Source organism: Loxodonta africana, chromosome 1, assembly GCF_030014295.1.
Source record: "Loxodonta africana isolate mLoxAfr1 chromosome 1, mLoxAfr1.hap2, whole genome shotgun sequence".
In the NCBI taxonomy this organism is placed as follows: domain Eukaryota; kingdom Metazoa; phylum Chordata; class Mammalia; order Proboscidea; family Elephantidae; genus Loxodonta; species Loxodonta africana.
In genome coordinates this window covers 212,386,861-212,402,072 of record NC_087342.1, presented here as the reverse complement: position 1 = coordinate 212,402,072, position 15,212 = coordinate 212,386,861, and the positions used below count along the sequence as shown (strand labels likewise).

Here is a 15,212-nt window from a genome sequence, read left to right as displayed (position 1 = left end):
TTCTGTATTTTTCACCTGTTAGAAAAAGCCAATGGCATAAATTCTTGCTCTTAAAGAAGCAATATGAAATTTCACTTTAAATAAGAGGAGATCTATTTTCATAGGAAAACATTTCCACAGAGTGGATTTTTAGTCAACTGACCCTGGCAAACAAGGCCATTCTTGTTTAAATAGTCTGCCACTGTGGGTGACCACAGCCTGTTTAAAAGATTAAAAAACAAAAACCAAACTCACTGCCGTTGAGTCGATTACTGACTCAAAGCAACCCTATAGGACAGAGTAGAACTGCCCCATAGAGTTTCCCAGGAACGCCTGGTGGATTCAAACTACCAGCCTTTTGGTTAGCAGCCATGACAGAGTAGAACTGCCCCATAGAGTCTCCCAGGAATGCCTGGTGGACTCGAACTACCAGCCTTTTGGTTAGCAGCCATAGCTCTTAACCACTATACCACCAGGGTTTCCTTTAAAAGATATACCAATTAATAATACATTCTGGATAACAGAATGAAAGACACCTCAGAGTTGAGCCCTGGTATTTACACTGGGTCTCTATGAGTTGGAATCGACTTGATGGCACCTGATAACAATAATTTGTTCCTATTATTGCTCACTAGTTTATTATATTGATCATTATTTTAATCTTATCATTTGTTCTGCCTACACTCCCACTTACAACTGCTCTAGCGTACAAAGGTGAGGTGCAATGGTGGTAGAATTCTCTTCTTTCATGCAGGAGCCCCCGATTTGATTCCTGGCCAATGCATCCCATGTACAGCTACCCATATCTATCAGTGGAGGCTTTATTTTGCTATGATGCTACACAGGTTTCAGGGGAGCTTCCAGACTAAGACAGGCTAGGAAGAAAAGTCTGACTATCTACTTCTGAAAATCAGCCAACGAAAACCCCAGGGATCACAATGGCCCAGTTCCCAAGTATCACGGGGATGGTGTATCAGGGCAGCATTTCAGTTCACTGTGCATGGGGTCACCATGAGTTTGGGCCAACTTGACAACAGCTAACAGCAACAGTACAAGGAGAGTAAACAACTTATGGTTCATGGAACCGACGAAGGCCCTTGTGAGTTGCCTAACCAAACTGGTAAATCCAAACTAGAACCTTGATTTTAGACTCTTAGTCCATCTATTAAATATAGACTTAATAGGTGCTTTTAGTTTCTGGAAACCCTGGTGGTGTAGTGGTTAAGTGCTACAGCTGCTAACAAAGAGGTCAACAGATCGAATCCACCAGACACTCCTTGGAAACTCTGTGGGGCAGTTCTCCTCTGTCCTATAGGGTCGCTATGAGTCAGAATCAACTCGATGGCAATGGTTTTTTTTTTTTTTTTTTTTTGGTATTAGTTTCTGCCTTAAATTACAGCAGATACATATGTTAGTAATGAAGCTGCCAATGAAGAGAAGTCACCAAATAGTTACTACCCTGTGATATGGGAACAGAAGTAGATATTTTTACACAGAGCCATTTGTTCTCTTTGAAGTTTTGATATTTGTATTCTGAACAGAAGCCTCTTTATATAATGACAGGATTTTCACACATCAGTTGACTAAACATAACTGAGGGAGAGTTCTAAGTAAAGCAAGTGACTAAGATCCAGAAATTCTAATTCAAATACCCACTTAAAAGAGGAAAAGAATTTGGAGGAAATTTTGAGAGGCTACTTATGCCAGGCTCATTCATTCAAGAGCAAACACAGCCAGTCCTGTGGGGTAAAAGGTAATTTAAATTTCTATGTTGAAGAATACACAGAGAAGAAAACCTCTCTGACCTCTTCTAGGAAGGCATTATAGCCACTCTGACTGACAGGAAAATCTCTCACAACATCCTCAATGTCCAATGATGTTCCTAAGCCCGCTCCCTGTGATCACAGTCTCTGCGGAAATGGAGAGCAGATGCTCACCTCTCTGGTCTGACAATTTCTCACAGACTTGGCTGAAGACTGTGATTAAGCCCCCAGCATGCAGCGTGAAGGGGTCCTGGTGGCACAGTGGCTAAGGCACTCAGCCGCTAATTGAAAGGTCGGCAGTTTGCACTGACCAGCTGCTCCTCAGGAGAAAGATGTGGCAATCTGCTTCTGTAAAGATTACAGCCTTGTAAATCCTATGGGGCAGTTCTACTCTGCCCTACAGGGTCCCTATGAGTCGGAACCGACTCCAGAGCAATAGGATGTAGCAGGGCGCTAAGCTCTATATAGTGTGTTTCATAAATAGTGGAGATGAACTGCACACACTCAAGTGACCTTTGGCTATGAGTTCTTGCAGTGCTTAAGACTTTATCTAACGAAGCACTTTATACGGACCTTGCTCTTTAGTACACTGAACAATAAACCCAGGCACTGAACCTATTCCCCAAAATCCAGACCTCATCTTAAACACGCATACCTCCAACCTGTACCAATCGGCTCATGACTTAGCTCTCCTATATTCCCCCCTAAGGTTCCTGAGCATGTTGGACAATATTTTGGTACAAAATACTCTATTATCCTCTCTTGCTCACTTTTGTATCCTTGGTGCTTAGCACGCTGTTCAGCACACCAAGGACAAGTAAAAGTATATATGCCAAAAGAATGAACATTCAGTTCTAAAGGTTGATGCTGGAAAATGTTCATTATAATTAAATGCAGGTATCTACAATATGCTAGAAGTATTAAGGTCACCACAGCCATTCATTTTAGTATCTTCTTTTCCCATTAAAAAAAAAAGATATTAAAAAAAAATGACAGCCATTCATTTTAATATCTTCTTTTCCCACAGCTTTTATTAAAATGTTAAACTCAAATAAAACAAATTTATGATTTGATTTTTACTTATTTATCTTTCCATTGCTTTCCTTCAGATGATGGTCCTTGAAATGATTAAAAAAAAAATAAAAGAAATAGGAGAAAGGTAGAAAGAACTGCTTCAGAAAATTTATAAAATTATTCAGAGCATGAAATTTGGTGACTTTGACACTTACTAACTGGGTAATCTTGGGCAAATTATCTTACCTCTCTCAGTATTAGTTTTTCTCATCTATAAACAGGAATAAATATAGTAACTGTTTTAGAGAAGTATTCCATGCTAGTTATGATTATCAACAATTAAATAAACTTGATAATATCTTATTCTTGACCAAAACCAGCCAAGTTAATGTACATTTTTTAAAAAAGTCTAACAAGACAAAAAAAAAAATTTTTTTAAGAGAACATATTAAATTATTAGAGTTCTTGATGGATTAGGATTTATTCTTAGAAATAGGTGAGAGGAGGCTAAGTTTAAGAGCTCCAAACCTTCTCTAGATTGAATTGGTTATTACATTTACTAGACTCCAACAGCCCCCCCTTCACACCTGTGGGACAGGGGAACTGTAAGACTTTGTGACCAATCAGATGCAGGGAATGGAGGAGAATGAAGACCCTACGGCCAATCCCAGGTTGCTGGCTTGGGTACCTGGATGATGGTGGGGCCAGCAAAGGCAATGTCAAGTTCCTCAGCCCATTTTATTTGGCTTTCTTCTCAAACTAAACTGAGACCACTTGGCCACTATCTTTTACCTTACATTATATTCTATTTATAAAATCCAGCAGCAGGGTTGTTTCATTTACAATACTGCTTCCATTATATTAAAGTTGGCTGACTTTTCCTATAACCTTCTTAGCTCACTTTATATTTCTTAAGTGTCTATGGCATACCAGATGCTGTACTGCTTCCTAGATGTTGTTGTTAGCTGCAGCTGAGTCCGCCCCCAGTGCATAGTGGCCCCAACCACAATGGAAAGAAACACCGCCTGGTCCTGTGCCTCCCCATGATTGGTTGTGGATCGGATTGTTGTGATTTACAGGGTTTTCACTGACTGATTTTTGGAAGCAGACCACCAGGCTTATCTTCTTACTCTGCCTTAGTCTGGAAGGTCTGCTGAAACCTGTTCAGCATCATAGCAGCATGCAAGCTTCCACTGACAGATGGGTAGTGGCTGTGCTTGAGGTGCAGAACCACCACTGTCCCCTCTGGCTGCTAAAGAGGTAGAAAAGAAGGGCCATCAGGGCAATAACCAATTCTGCCTAGATGAACCTTAGAAGGCTTCATAGAGGCAATGACATTGCAGCTAGGTCGGGAATTGAGTGAGCAAGAAAGGCAAACACTTTAAGGCTGGAGAAAAAAGGAGCTGCCATTTCAAAGAGTTCTTTCCTGATGGTCTTTATTTTCCTGGAGAAGGAGAAAGCAAAGAAACTTATTGAAATGAAGGTGGGCAGATGTGGGAAAGAAATCTGGACACAAGTGGCAAATATTTGAATAACCACTGTAAAGAAGGAGACGGGAACTGGCTAGGGACATGAAAAAGGACTGCTGAGCCGTATGAAGCAGGTTCTAAATGTCCTTGAAAACAACAGATGTGAAGTAGTGTTTCTCAGCATTACAAATGTCATTTTCTCCAGCAGCCCATTCCTGGGGCACACTAGAAAATGAAGGGTTGGAGTACATGTGCGCTTACCTAAAATTCACTGGATTAAATCATAAATGCAAACAAATGAGGTTCCTGCATTTCTAACAGAATGGCTGAGTCATCTTTGGCACTCATCTCACTTGGAATGCAGCTGGAATAGGGGTTTGTGCCCCCAACTCACCATTTTGCATTTTCTTTGTTGACACTTAAGCCAGTGCCTGAGTGGAGAATGGCTTTGTTGGCTGGCTCTTCAGTCCAGGGAAGCTGACTTGGGTCTAAGGCAGAGGCAGGCAGGTCAGCCCCATTGCTGACCAGGACGACGGGAGTGTCTGAGGGAGTAACGCACTGATCCTCAGGAGGAAGAGAAGGAGCAGGGGGAGAAGGTGGTGGAGCCACGGGGGGCGGAGGGACCATGGACTTGGATTTGCCTGTGGTCTGCTCCTCGGTCCCAGGGACAGTCTGCTCGGGTGTGAGGCTCTCGGCTCTGGTCTCTGAAGAATCCCCTTTAAGATCAGATGTCCCAGGTGTGGCTGTGTCTGAGGATGGTCGAGAGGCTGGCTGCTTGCCAGTTTTTTTCTTGCCCTTTGTGGTTCCCACTGTCCCTGTTTTGCTAGAAACTATCTCCTTGGAAGCTTTGGGACGAGATGAGGTGGATGAAGTAGATGGTGAAGTGGATGCTTTGGGGCCACTTGTTTTTTTGGAATGAGAGGAACCAGCTAAAATAAGAGAAAGGTTTTACATTAAAAATAAAAGAACATATTTTTTTAAATAAAGTAACTGTGTTGCCACTGTCAATGACATTTACAAAATTCCCTTTAAAACTAAAAATTGTTGACTAAATGAGTAATTTATTATAGTGATAATGTTTTTTTTTTCTGTTCCCTCCCTGCCCTCCTCGCCTCCAATCTGGAATGGAGCAAGTGATGCCTATGGCAAAACCCTATGAGTCAAGAGCCCTCTGTCTTCTTCCTCCTCTCATCTTTGGGTGGGAAAATCCTCAGCTTTCTGTCCTATGAGTCCTTTATGCTTTGAAGAAAGGAGGTGATAAGTGGAGGGCAGACATCAGTAGCTAACAGGTTACAGGAAACAATTGGGGACACCACGAACTACACGTTTTATGACATTCTTCTGGGAATCAAGCCATGGTGGTGGAGCCCACGTTCAGAAGAGGCTGGGGCATATGCCACCAGCTCCTTTCTGGGTCAAAAGCAAACTCACTTATTCTGCTACTATAAGAGTAGACTCCAAACCAGCTATCACTGTAGCTCAATGTGCTGGCCTGTACTTCCATCTGGGGTGGCTACAGGGCAGTGAAAACACATGGCCACGTCTGGGTGACAAAGCCCCTCCAAAACACCAAAGGTAGAAAAGTACTCCTTTAAAAAAAAAAGTCAAAATGGGTTCTGCTGTTATAATTTGAAGGAAAAGAACATCCCTCTCAGTTCCTCTGGCTGGCCGTCACCTTCACAAACTGAATCTTCCTTACTGCTGTGCTCCAAGGAGATCTTTCATCAGAGGTCTCCTTGGTGTGTTTGTCTGTTTCGGGATAGGACTACCTTCAACTCGACAATTTCTAAGAAAAAAAGGCTAACTATCCCTTTCTTTATTTTATCTTAGGAAATAAACTCCTATGAGAATACTCTTTTGTTTTATAACCTTTCTGATCTACAAATTTTCCTAATTACTTCTTCTGTTATAATTTTGTATGTTTCTTCTTTTTCACGATGGGTTAAAGGATCTTTTCCAGAACTATCTAGAAAATATGTTGTTAATTTTTGGAGCCAATCTACATTGCATAGAAATGTTATTGTAACTTACCTCCAGTTAAGTGAATTGGGAGGGTCAAGAAATGAAGAACAAATAAAGGATAGACAATGCGATTTAAGACTTCTCTTATTCAGATATTCTAAAGAACCCAGTCTGAATTAATGACAAGGTCTAGGCTTATGAGGCATCTTTCTATGGTCTGAGGGGTTTATTATTTTAGGCACACTTAATAACTAGAATCCCACTCATCTCCAGAATCTGAGCCTACTATTAACAGTTTTTTTTTTTTTTTACAGTTAACAATATTCATTTGCTTACAAGTCAACCACATTAAGCATACTCCTTACTCCTTCAATCTAAGCTCACTCTAAATTTACTTTTCATAACAAAGGCGCTAAAAATTTGGTGCATGAATAAGTTTGATTATTTTCTAGGTAAGCCAAACACAATCTTTCCACCTTATCTATTCTAATAATTTTCTTGGAAAATTCTTTCTTCTCTAACAGCGAAGTTAATCTTAGCCCAGTTTAAGGAAAAGGGGCCATTTCTCAATGTCTGAAGTGCAAATCCAAGCCTTGTTATATATTTTTCTTTAAGTATCTTCTAAACTGGTGTGCATTGCTGAAATCAACTACATTACTTGTTACCTTGAATTAAAGTCATGTTTAAAAAAGAACGATACCACTTCAGAGGTAAGCGCTAATACACTTTGTAACAATGACATAGAAAGAAAGAAAAAAACAACAAAATATATATATATATGTATAAAGGGGAGATTTTTACCTTGCCTCATGGCAAAGCAGGTGAATTGTGCTACAAAGATACGTGGTCATTTGGAGGTCTGTACTTAGTAACAAAGGAAGAATCTAAAACTGGTAGAGTGTTAACAACTTAAAATATTTGCCTGAAAATCAAGAGCTGTATTTGAACTAACTTTTCCAGAAGGTCAACATTATTCAAATGAAACAAAGTTACAACGCATGTTCTAAGTGGTTACCAATGGAATATCTGTAGGATTCTCAAGTATTATCATCAGTATCTGATAAAAAAGACGCTTGCACAATAGGCTTGTTGATATACTTCAATGCAACCCGTTTCTCTGTGGTAGTTACAGTCTAGAAGGCCACATTTTTATTCAGACTAAGGGCCAGTCAGGCCTCTCTTAATACAATGGATAAAATGACTGTACTATTCTCTTAGGAACATCATGAGCCTATAAATAAACCTTCAAGTTAAATGTCTGGGAATAAAATCTCTCATGAAAGCTCTCTCTCGCCCTGGCATTAATCACTAGCTTTCTTCTGAAAGAAGTTAAGAGAGAGCCCAAGCTCAGAGTCAACAGTGAACCACTACCATGTGGGGAGTGAGGAAGTGTGACAGTTTGTGCAAGACGGGACATTAATTCCCAAAGACAGGGTGACAGTTTGGGGCTCTTCTTTAAGAAGCCGATCAGTGCACGCCTCACTTCAAACACCACTCACAGGGTTTGGTAGGCAGTCTGGGAAGCACACACAGATACCAACAAGAATGGACGCTGACATGTCAGGGCAGCTGGTCCCTGAGGATATGGTCCTTTGGCACCGCTAGGACACCACTCTGAGACATTTCATTAGAGCTTATTAGAGGAGACCCAGACGGTAAAGGTCAAAGGCAGCAAGAGGGAAACACAGGGAAGGAGACATTTATTTGCATTTCAGAATGTGTTATACTGTCACCTAAGCCAGTCTCTGAGTTTAGGCATTATCGGTATAAATTATGAGGAGAAAAAGATCAACACCAAGGCAAATCCTGGTAGCTAATTGCTAGAAGATTTCTGCTAATTTTAAGGAAAATAAGATTTGCTACACCACAGGAAAATTTTTATGTGTATGCTAATGGAAAAAAGCCAGTCAGCATGTGTACTTTGCTTAATGCTCCTTTAAAAGCTGGATGACGTGGGAGGTATTTTTATTCCGCTTCACAAGATAGTGCGGGGTCCACTTTGCTTTAAGCATCTCTGATTTGAAAGGAAAGCTGGATATACATTACACGAATTTATTGTAGGTCACCAAAACATCACTGGCGATTTGTAATAGCAATTTGTAACTCCACCACTAGGATGTGTTTCCTTATAACAAACTCAAGTCTACTGGGGGGAAGGGTACACTCCACTGAAATAGTTTTGACTGTAGCAGAAAGCGGTGGGGTAGAACCAAATAATCACACATGGTTGCAGGTACACCAAGTGGTACAAACCCTTTGTCATTTACCAGTAGGGATATGACTATGTATGTGGAAAGATTTAAGAAATTAAGATCCAGCAAGTATGCCAAAGATGATGTTGTTTTTATTCGCTGTTGAATTAATTTTGACTCATGGTAATCATGTGTCACAAAGGAGAACCTCTCCATAGGGTTTTCAAGGCTGTGACCTTTTGGAAGCAGATCGCCAGGCCTGTCTTCCAAGGTGCCTCTGGGTGGCTGTGAACTGCCAACCTTCAGCTAGTGGTTGACTGCTTAACCATTTGCGCCATACAATGTCACCTTGTAATGTGCAAACCCAGGACAATTTGAAAGAAAACCCAAGCTAAACAGCCACCCATAAACAATCAGGCAGAAGTCTATCAATGTCTAAATAATGCCTTATTGGATCACCGTCATTCATCAGGCACTATGTAACCTTCGACTAGGTCTCACGAGCAAATAGTGGGTAACTCAACATATATTATACCCATTGCTGTCAAGTCGATTCTGTCTCACAGTGACTCTATAGGACAGAATAGAACTGCCCCATGTTGTTTCCTAGACTGTAATCATTACGAGAGCAGGTTGCTACATCTTTCTCCCATGGAGCGGCTGGTGGGATTGAACTGCTGACCTTTTTGTTAGCAGTCAAGGGCTTACACACTGCACTACCAGGGCTTCTTAAGACATAGTATATTCACCCAAAAATAAATGATGTGGCAGAGATTGCAACAAAGGAATTTTCTGGGCATTCTTTATGTGAAAGCTGAGTCCATGGGTGTTATGTCCAAAGACACCAAAAGGCTGTCACCCTAGAAGAAACAATTAGCCCAACCCAGAGCTGAGAACTCTAAACTCAATCCCACAGCACAGTGGGTGCATACTCACCAGCCTCTCGGGTCGCATTTCGGCTTGTTGGCTTGGGTGGAGGGACAGGGGCCTGCTTACCAGGAGCCTTGGTATTTTTTTTAATGGGAGGCACGTCATCACCCTTGTGGCTCGCTCCAGCTGCTGCCCCTTTTGGAGGCACAGGTGTTTTTTTGGGTTTAGGTTTGGGTTTAGGCTTAGGAGGAGCTGGAGGAGGTGGAGCAGGAGCTGCCGGTGTTTCAGGGTGGTTTTCAGTGATCTCTACAAATGAGAAAGTGAACAGAAGCAGACCGATACAGACACACACCATAAAAATACGAAGAACAAGACACATGGCAACAGTGATAAAAACACACAGCTGCTTGGCCCTTGGGAACCAGCACAGAGTTACGTACCCGAGAGAGCAAAGTCTGGGGTAAAAACATGGGTTAAAAGCCAAACTGGGGTATGTCCCCCAAGCACTTTGATAACAAGTTCATGGTCAATTACAGCCTTGAATCTGTGCTTACTGCACTGAACAAGTTTAGTAGTTAAGCAAAAGGGCAAGGCCTCTGAGACGGAAGATCAGCGTGTTAGACACACTGATGGGGGATACGGACCGACATGCAGCAGTGACTGGACTCATTCTTGCAGACAATTACCTACCTAACTTTCCCCAAGAGGCTTCTGTTCTCTCAGGGAGGCTCAAGCCCAGTCAACCTGAAAGGGATTTGTACTCAGTCTCACTGTGGTCAAAATCAATTCTTTTCTAAGCTGAGGTAGACTCTGTAGAATCTTTTAAGCGAGGTACAAATGCACTGAAGAATGAACTGTTCTCACCTATTAAAATGTTCTCGAGTTCTCTCAGTATAACAGGGTGGCTTCTATTTTAGAGTAACTCCTTCTGAACTTTTCAAATACTGTCATAACCATAGTTATAGAGGGCTCGGAATAAAAAAAAAAATTAGTTTTGTAATGTAAGTACAAATAACAATTTTTAAAAAGACAAAGGTCAAAATTCAAACAAACAAAAAAAAAATCATGCCTAAGAACAGAAGCCTTTGAGAAGGTTGTACGTAACTGGATGGGAAGTAGCATTAATCTCTCATTATTGAAAGTGGAGACTGCTGAAGGTTCATTCATATTTTCACATCTCTTTTTTTTTTTCTAATACTGACTGGTTATAATTAAAAGATACTAAAATACTGTTCTGGTCCAAAAAGCTAAGCAGCATTTTTTTTAAAACGGAACACAGTAAAAAACATGACAGTGTTAAGACAGGAATAAGCCCTTACTGGATGTGTCTTCTCATTTCTGAATGTTCCAAGAAAGGGTTTTAACACTGGAATGGATTACATTTTATTATTACAGTAAAACCTGCGAAAGCTGGAACCTGTATAAGGCAGAAACCTGTCAGAGAAGGAAAATGCAAGTATCTTCCACTAAAATGAATGACAGAAAAGGGGTAACGCTGCAGCTTCTTAACAGTGGAAAACTTGTGAGACCTGGAAAAACAGGGCAGTCCCATCGAGTTTCAGCTCTCACAGGTTTTACTGTATTTCTTTCATATAGTTTCTTAGTGAGTGTGAAGTAAGAACTTTCCCTTTTACCATACCCCCATCAATCCACATATAAAATTACCATAAATAATGACTTGATCAATGAAGTTTTTTTTTTTTAAACATTCTCTTTTATCTCACTTCAGTCATGAAATCCTCTCCAATCACTGCAGCCCAGGTTGAACTCTCCTGCCTCTGAACTTATTAGTACTTATTGACTGTGCTACTTACCTAACGTTTATCAGAGGCTACTCTGTGTTTTTGTCTGTTCATACATGTCCTCTCCTCAACTAAGCTGTTTATCATTTAGAGAACAGTAGTGGTTCTCTTCACTCACCTGGTCTCTACCAGAAGGCAAGTTAATCTCAGAAGTCAGAGTTGAGAATACCAATTTACATACACCTAAAACATCTGAAGTAAAGCTTAATAAACATACATTGAAACGCCAATCTTTTGAGGTAGGATTGAGGCCTCTTCATGATGTGCATCTTTGTCACTTTAGCCCCTAGCTCACTACTGTGCCTGGAGATCAAGCCCAATAACACCTGTCCATGGTGAGAGCCAAAGAGTCAACCTGAGCTGCAGCACTCAGGCATCTCAGTTCTTGTTCATACTACAAACTCTACATACACGCCTTATTCTTTCCCTTCATGACATATCACCAAGGGATCTTTTTTCTTCCTGCCTAAGGTTTTAAATTCTAAAGTTATATCTCAAAAAAATCCAGCTTCTGGGTTTGGGCAGGAGGAGACAGTCTTTTTTTTTTTTTCCTATGACAGTTGGGATGATAATCCCTGCTGGGGAGAAAATGAACACGTTGAGCAAAAACTGGTGGTTCCCTGGAGAAGCATTGGACACTCACTCTTATTCTACATCTTCTACCAGTCCTCGGTAGAGCATTCAACATATTGCCAATGTTTATGTTTCCTTTGCGGTGATCCCTCAGGGTCTATGTGTGTACATACACACACTCAGTACGTTATTCTGGCTAAATTATAGACTCTTTTTGTCTGAAATTTTATATTCCATCAGACACAATGTATAAACACTTCAGCTATTCAATGAAAGCGACCGACTGGCTGATAGTTATTGTTACACAAATCAGCAGAAAAAACAAACAAAAAAAACCAACTCTCTACTTGTACCTAAAAAAAAAAAACAAAACACTTGTACCTGGAAGGTACTAAATTAAGTCAAGTTATGTTTTTTAATATTGCCTTATGATTTGTGTATAGGAGTGTTAGCTTTTCAAGACCAGGCCAAGAAAGAGCTGCCTATTCATTCTAGCTTGATAAGGATACTATGTTCATAACAATACAGACTAGAAGACAGATGTTCCCTGCACTTCCAGGTTTGGCTCCTTCCACCACATGAAGGCGTTAGTTCAACACCACTTAGAGCAAGCACAGAACTACACGGGTCCTTCTCCCTGCCATGGGACGGTGCATTTCCTCAGTAATAAGCCCACACAGGGAATGAAACCAGAAGAGGGGCAGAAGTAAAATGGATCTTGAACTTATTTTCAGAATCACATGATGTCTTTCCAGGGAAGTAATTTGTTACCTTTGTTTATAAGGTATTTTTTATGTAACATAATACTGTTAGATTAATTATGAATAACATTTTTACTCAGGAATTGGATTCCAAGTGCTTCTCCTTATTATTGGTGTGGCTCACTGTCCACACAACGTGAGGGCAGCTCTGCTGCCTTATTAGTGTGGCACGCCAGTATTTCCATTTTCTATGGACAGACTAACCAAGAGAGATACTGTCTTATTTGACCAAAGAAAAGTGAATGTAATCATTCTAAGTAAAGAATAAGAAAACAAAAATGCCTCTCAAATATCCACAGATCTATGAAGTCTGCCACCTTCTTCTCAGAACATCAAGGCCCTGATGATCTCACTAACAAAAAACTGTCAGCAACTTTCTATCAGGCTGATAAGGGACTCTCCTCCTTTGAAGTCTGGCCAGACCAGTGACTGATGCCCCATACTGAGCAAGCAAGCACAGAAGATAGCTGTTACATAACGAAGGATGTGATTTCTGAGTGTGAAAAGGCTGCACCAGGGACACACCACAGATGCATGTGAAATTGAACACTGTGGCAAGACAGGACATTTGTACCTAAAAAAAAATCACTACTCGCATTTGTATTTTCAATTGAATCCCCTTCAATCTATTTAAATCTACTTTCTCTTTATGGTCTAGGAATAATATCATTAAAGTATTGGTTAATTTCTCACAATCAGTGTTCATAAGCATAACCAGAGTTCTTAAATGAACAAGGCTAATTAGTAAGGCCTAATTTGAATAAAGCAAAATAATAGATTTCCAACGGGTTATTAATAGGGGTTTTTAAACATTTTAAAGACTAATTTATGTACAAATAAGTGCTTAAGGACTTCTAGGGAAGATGGTCTGTTTAATGGGGTCATCAAATGCTTTCAACTCCCTTTATCTTTGGAGGATTTGAGCCTAGGACAGAGGAAAAGAAGTTTGCTTTCGTAGTTTCTAAGAGTTCTCAAAATGGTTCTAGAATCCAAGCTAGGTTTGACAAACTTTTGCCATCCAACTCAAAAACTGCGTACATAGGATAGGAGATACTGTATTTCCTGAGGATTCATTTCTACATTGCATTGATTCATCTAGAATCTCCCAACAAAGTCCAACCCAGAGGGAATTTCAATTCAGGCTTGCGTAAGTAAGAGGTTCGTGCATGTAACAGCAGTAAAGTTGGGATTTAATCAACCAGTGACCAAAAATTTGTGGCTGTGGGGTCCTTGACAGACGTGTATTTTGTAGGTATCTCAATCTAATGTAGCATATTTACTCTAGAAACCACGGTCTCTAAGGAAGCTTGAGCCCTTCTGCTGTTTTTGAAATCCCAGTTGCTCAAGAGTCACAGAGCACAGGCTGTGGCAATCAGCCAAGGACAGAAGCCAAAGTCCCTGGCATCTCAGGCAGTATTCCTGGGTCTCCCTCAGAAATGTCTAGAACCTGGATTGGAACTGATAATATTGGGTGTGTGGATGCCATCGGCCAAGTTCCCACTATTGGAGAGGGAGGGCTGTGCTGAGAGAGCCCTCTGGGTTTTTATGTTCCTCCATGCTAACACACACAGGAGCTACATCTAGCCAACAGAGAAAGATATTCAGACTTTTGGCTTCTTTTACAAGATCCTGAGAAACGGCTCCTGGGGAAAGGATAATATGCTCAGACATTTCTGATGATTGAGGAGGTAACCCCTTTGATTATTCCCTTTCATTAAAACTCTTTAGTAAGAAACTATGTCATGTACTTATAAAATGGATGAATCTACCTGAAGAAACCATATTTCTGCTCACTACTCATCACTTCTATCTTTCTTGAACCTGTGCTTCTAGAGCCACTGTTAGAAGCCTAGGACCTGGTTCTCAACACTGAGCTGTACCAAAGTAAAATACATGGGGGTTTCTCTTTATTTTACCTTTCTTATCTTCTGCTTTTTCTTCCAGAGGTGGTGTTTTTTCAGACACAGAGCCATTACCTTCTTCAGGTTTTACTACATTTTCCTCTCGAGTGGATTCCTCTCCGATGGGTATCATGTGCCCGTTTGAATTTTCAAAGTTAACTGTTACGTCTCCATCTAAAATGCGGAAAGAAACACCTAGATGTCTACCTTGATGGTTTTCTTAAAAATCCGTTTTCCAGTTACTAGGATTATTCGATTTGGATTCATGTTTCAGTTCCCGGGATCAAGACATCCTGTACTGTTTTTACTTTATTTTACTAAATAATTTATTCAAATAAAAGAGCTAGTAAATCCTTAGTCTTGGGGGGAAGCAGCTATAGTGGGGCTATCCACTTGCCATCTCCAGACAAGAGGAATAATTATCCTAATTATAAAATATCCCAGGGAGCAGATTCTTTGTTTTTGTTCTTAGGTTTTGGTGAAGTCAATGGTTATGAGTCTCTCTGTCATTCAGAAACTGAACGGTGAATGGAGTAATCTGGAAAAGGAAATAAACATTTTAACACCAAAAACACAGTGAATGCAAATACACAAATAACATGGAATGTACTTACACATACAAACAATTAGTGGGAGAAAATGAACATCTCCAAGCACCACTGTCTCCAGGCCATATCACATCTATTACGTGCAACTTTATACAGTGATATAACTGCAACTGTATATTCAGAGAAAACATGGTAGCAAGGCAATTTTATTTTCATTTTCTTATTTGGGAAAATATTTTAAAATATTCAGTTAAACTGTTATATATAACTAGCAAAAACTCTTAGATTGGCCTAAAAATTATTTGAAAACATTACATAAAACAACATGAAAAAATAATTAGAGTATTTTTTAAAAAAACCACAGCAGAAAATAAAACT

At 40.2% G+C, this 15,212-nt stretch overlaps 1 protein-coding gene across 4 annotated transcripts in view; it reads right to left on the bottom strand.

The window, feature by feature from the left end:
* PHACTR2 (phosphatase and actin regulator 2) overlaps positions 1-15,212 on the bottom strand; it is a 341,627-nt gene that overhangs the window by 53,413 nt on the left and 273,002 nt on the right. For 3 of the 4 annotated variants that reach the window (XM_064291660.1, XM_023551977.2, XM_010588267.3), the window contains exons 4-5: positions 14,302-14,460; positions 4,620-5,154 (exon numbers count right to left, since the gene is read on the bottom strand). In XM_064291660.1, coding sequence (XP_064147730.1) covers positions 4,620-5,154; positions 14,302-14,419 — 653 coding nt within the window. In that variant the 5' untranslated portion in view covers positions 14,420-14,460. Of the gene's footprint in view, positions 1-4,619; positions 5,155-9,315; positions 9,556-14,301; positions 14,461-15,212 lie in introns of all 4 variants that reach the window. The other variant, XM_010588137.3, reaches the window with a different exon arrangement.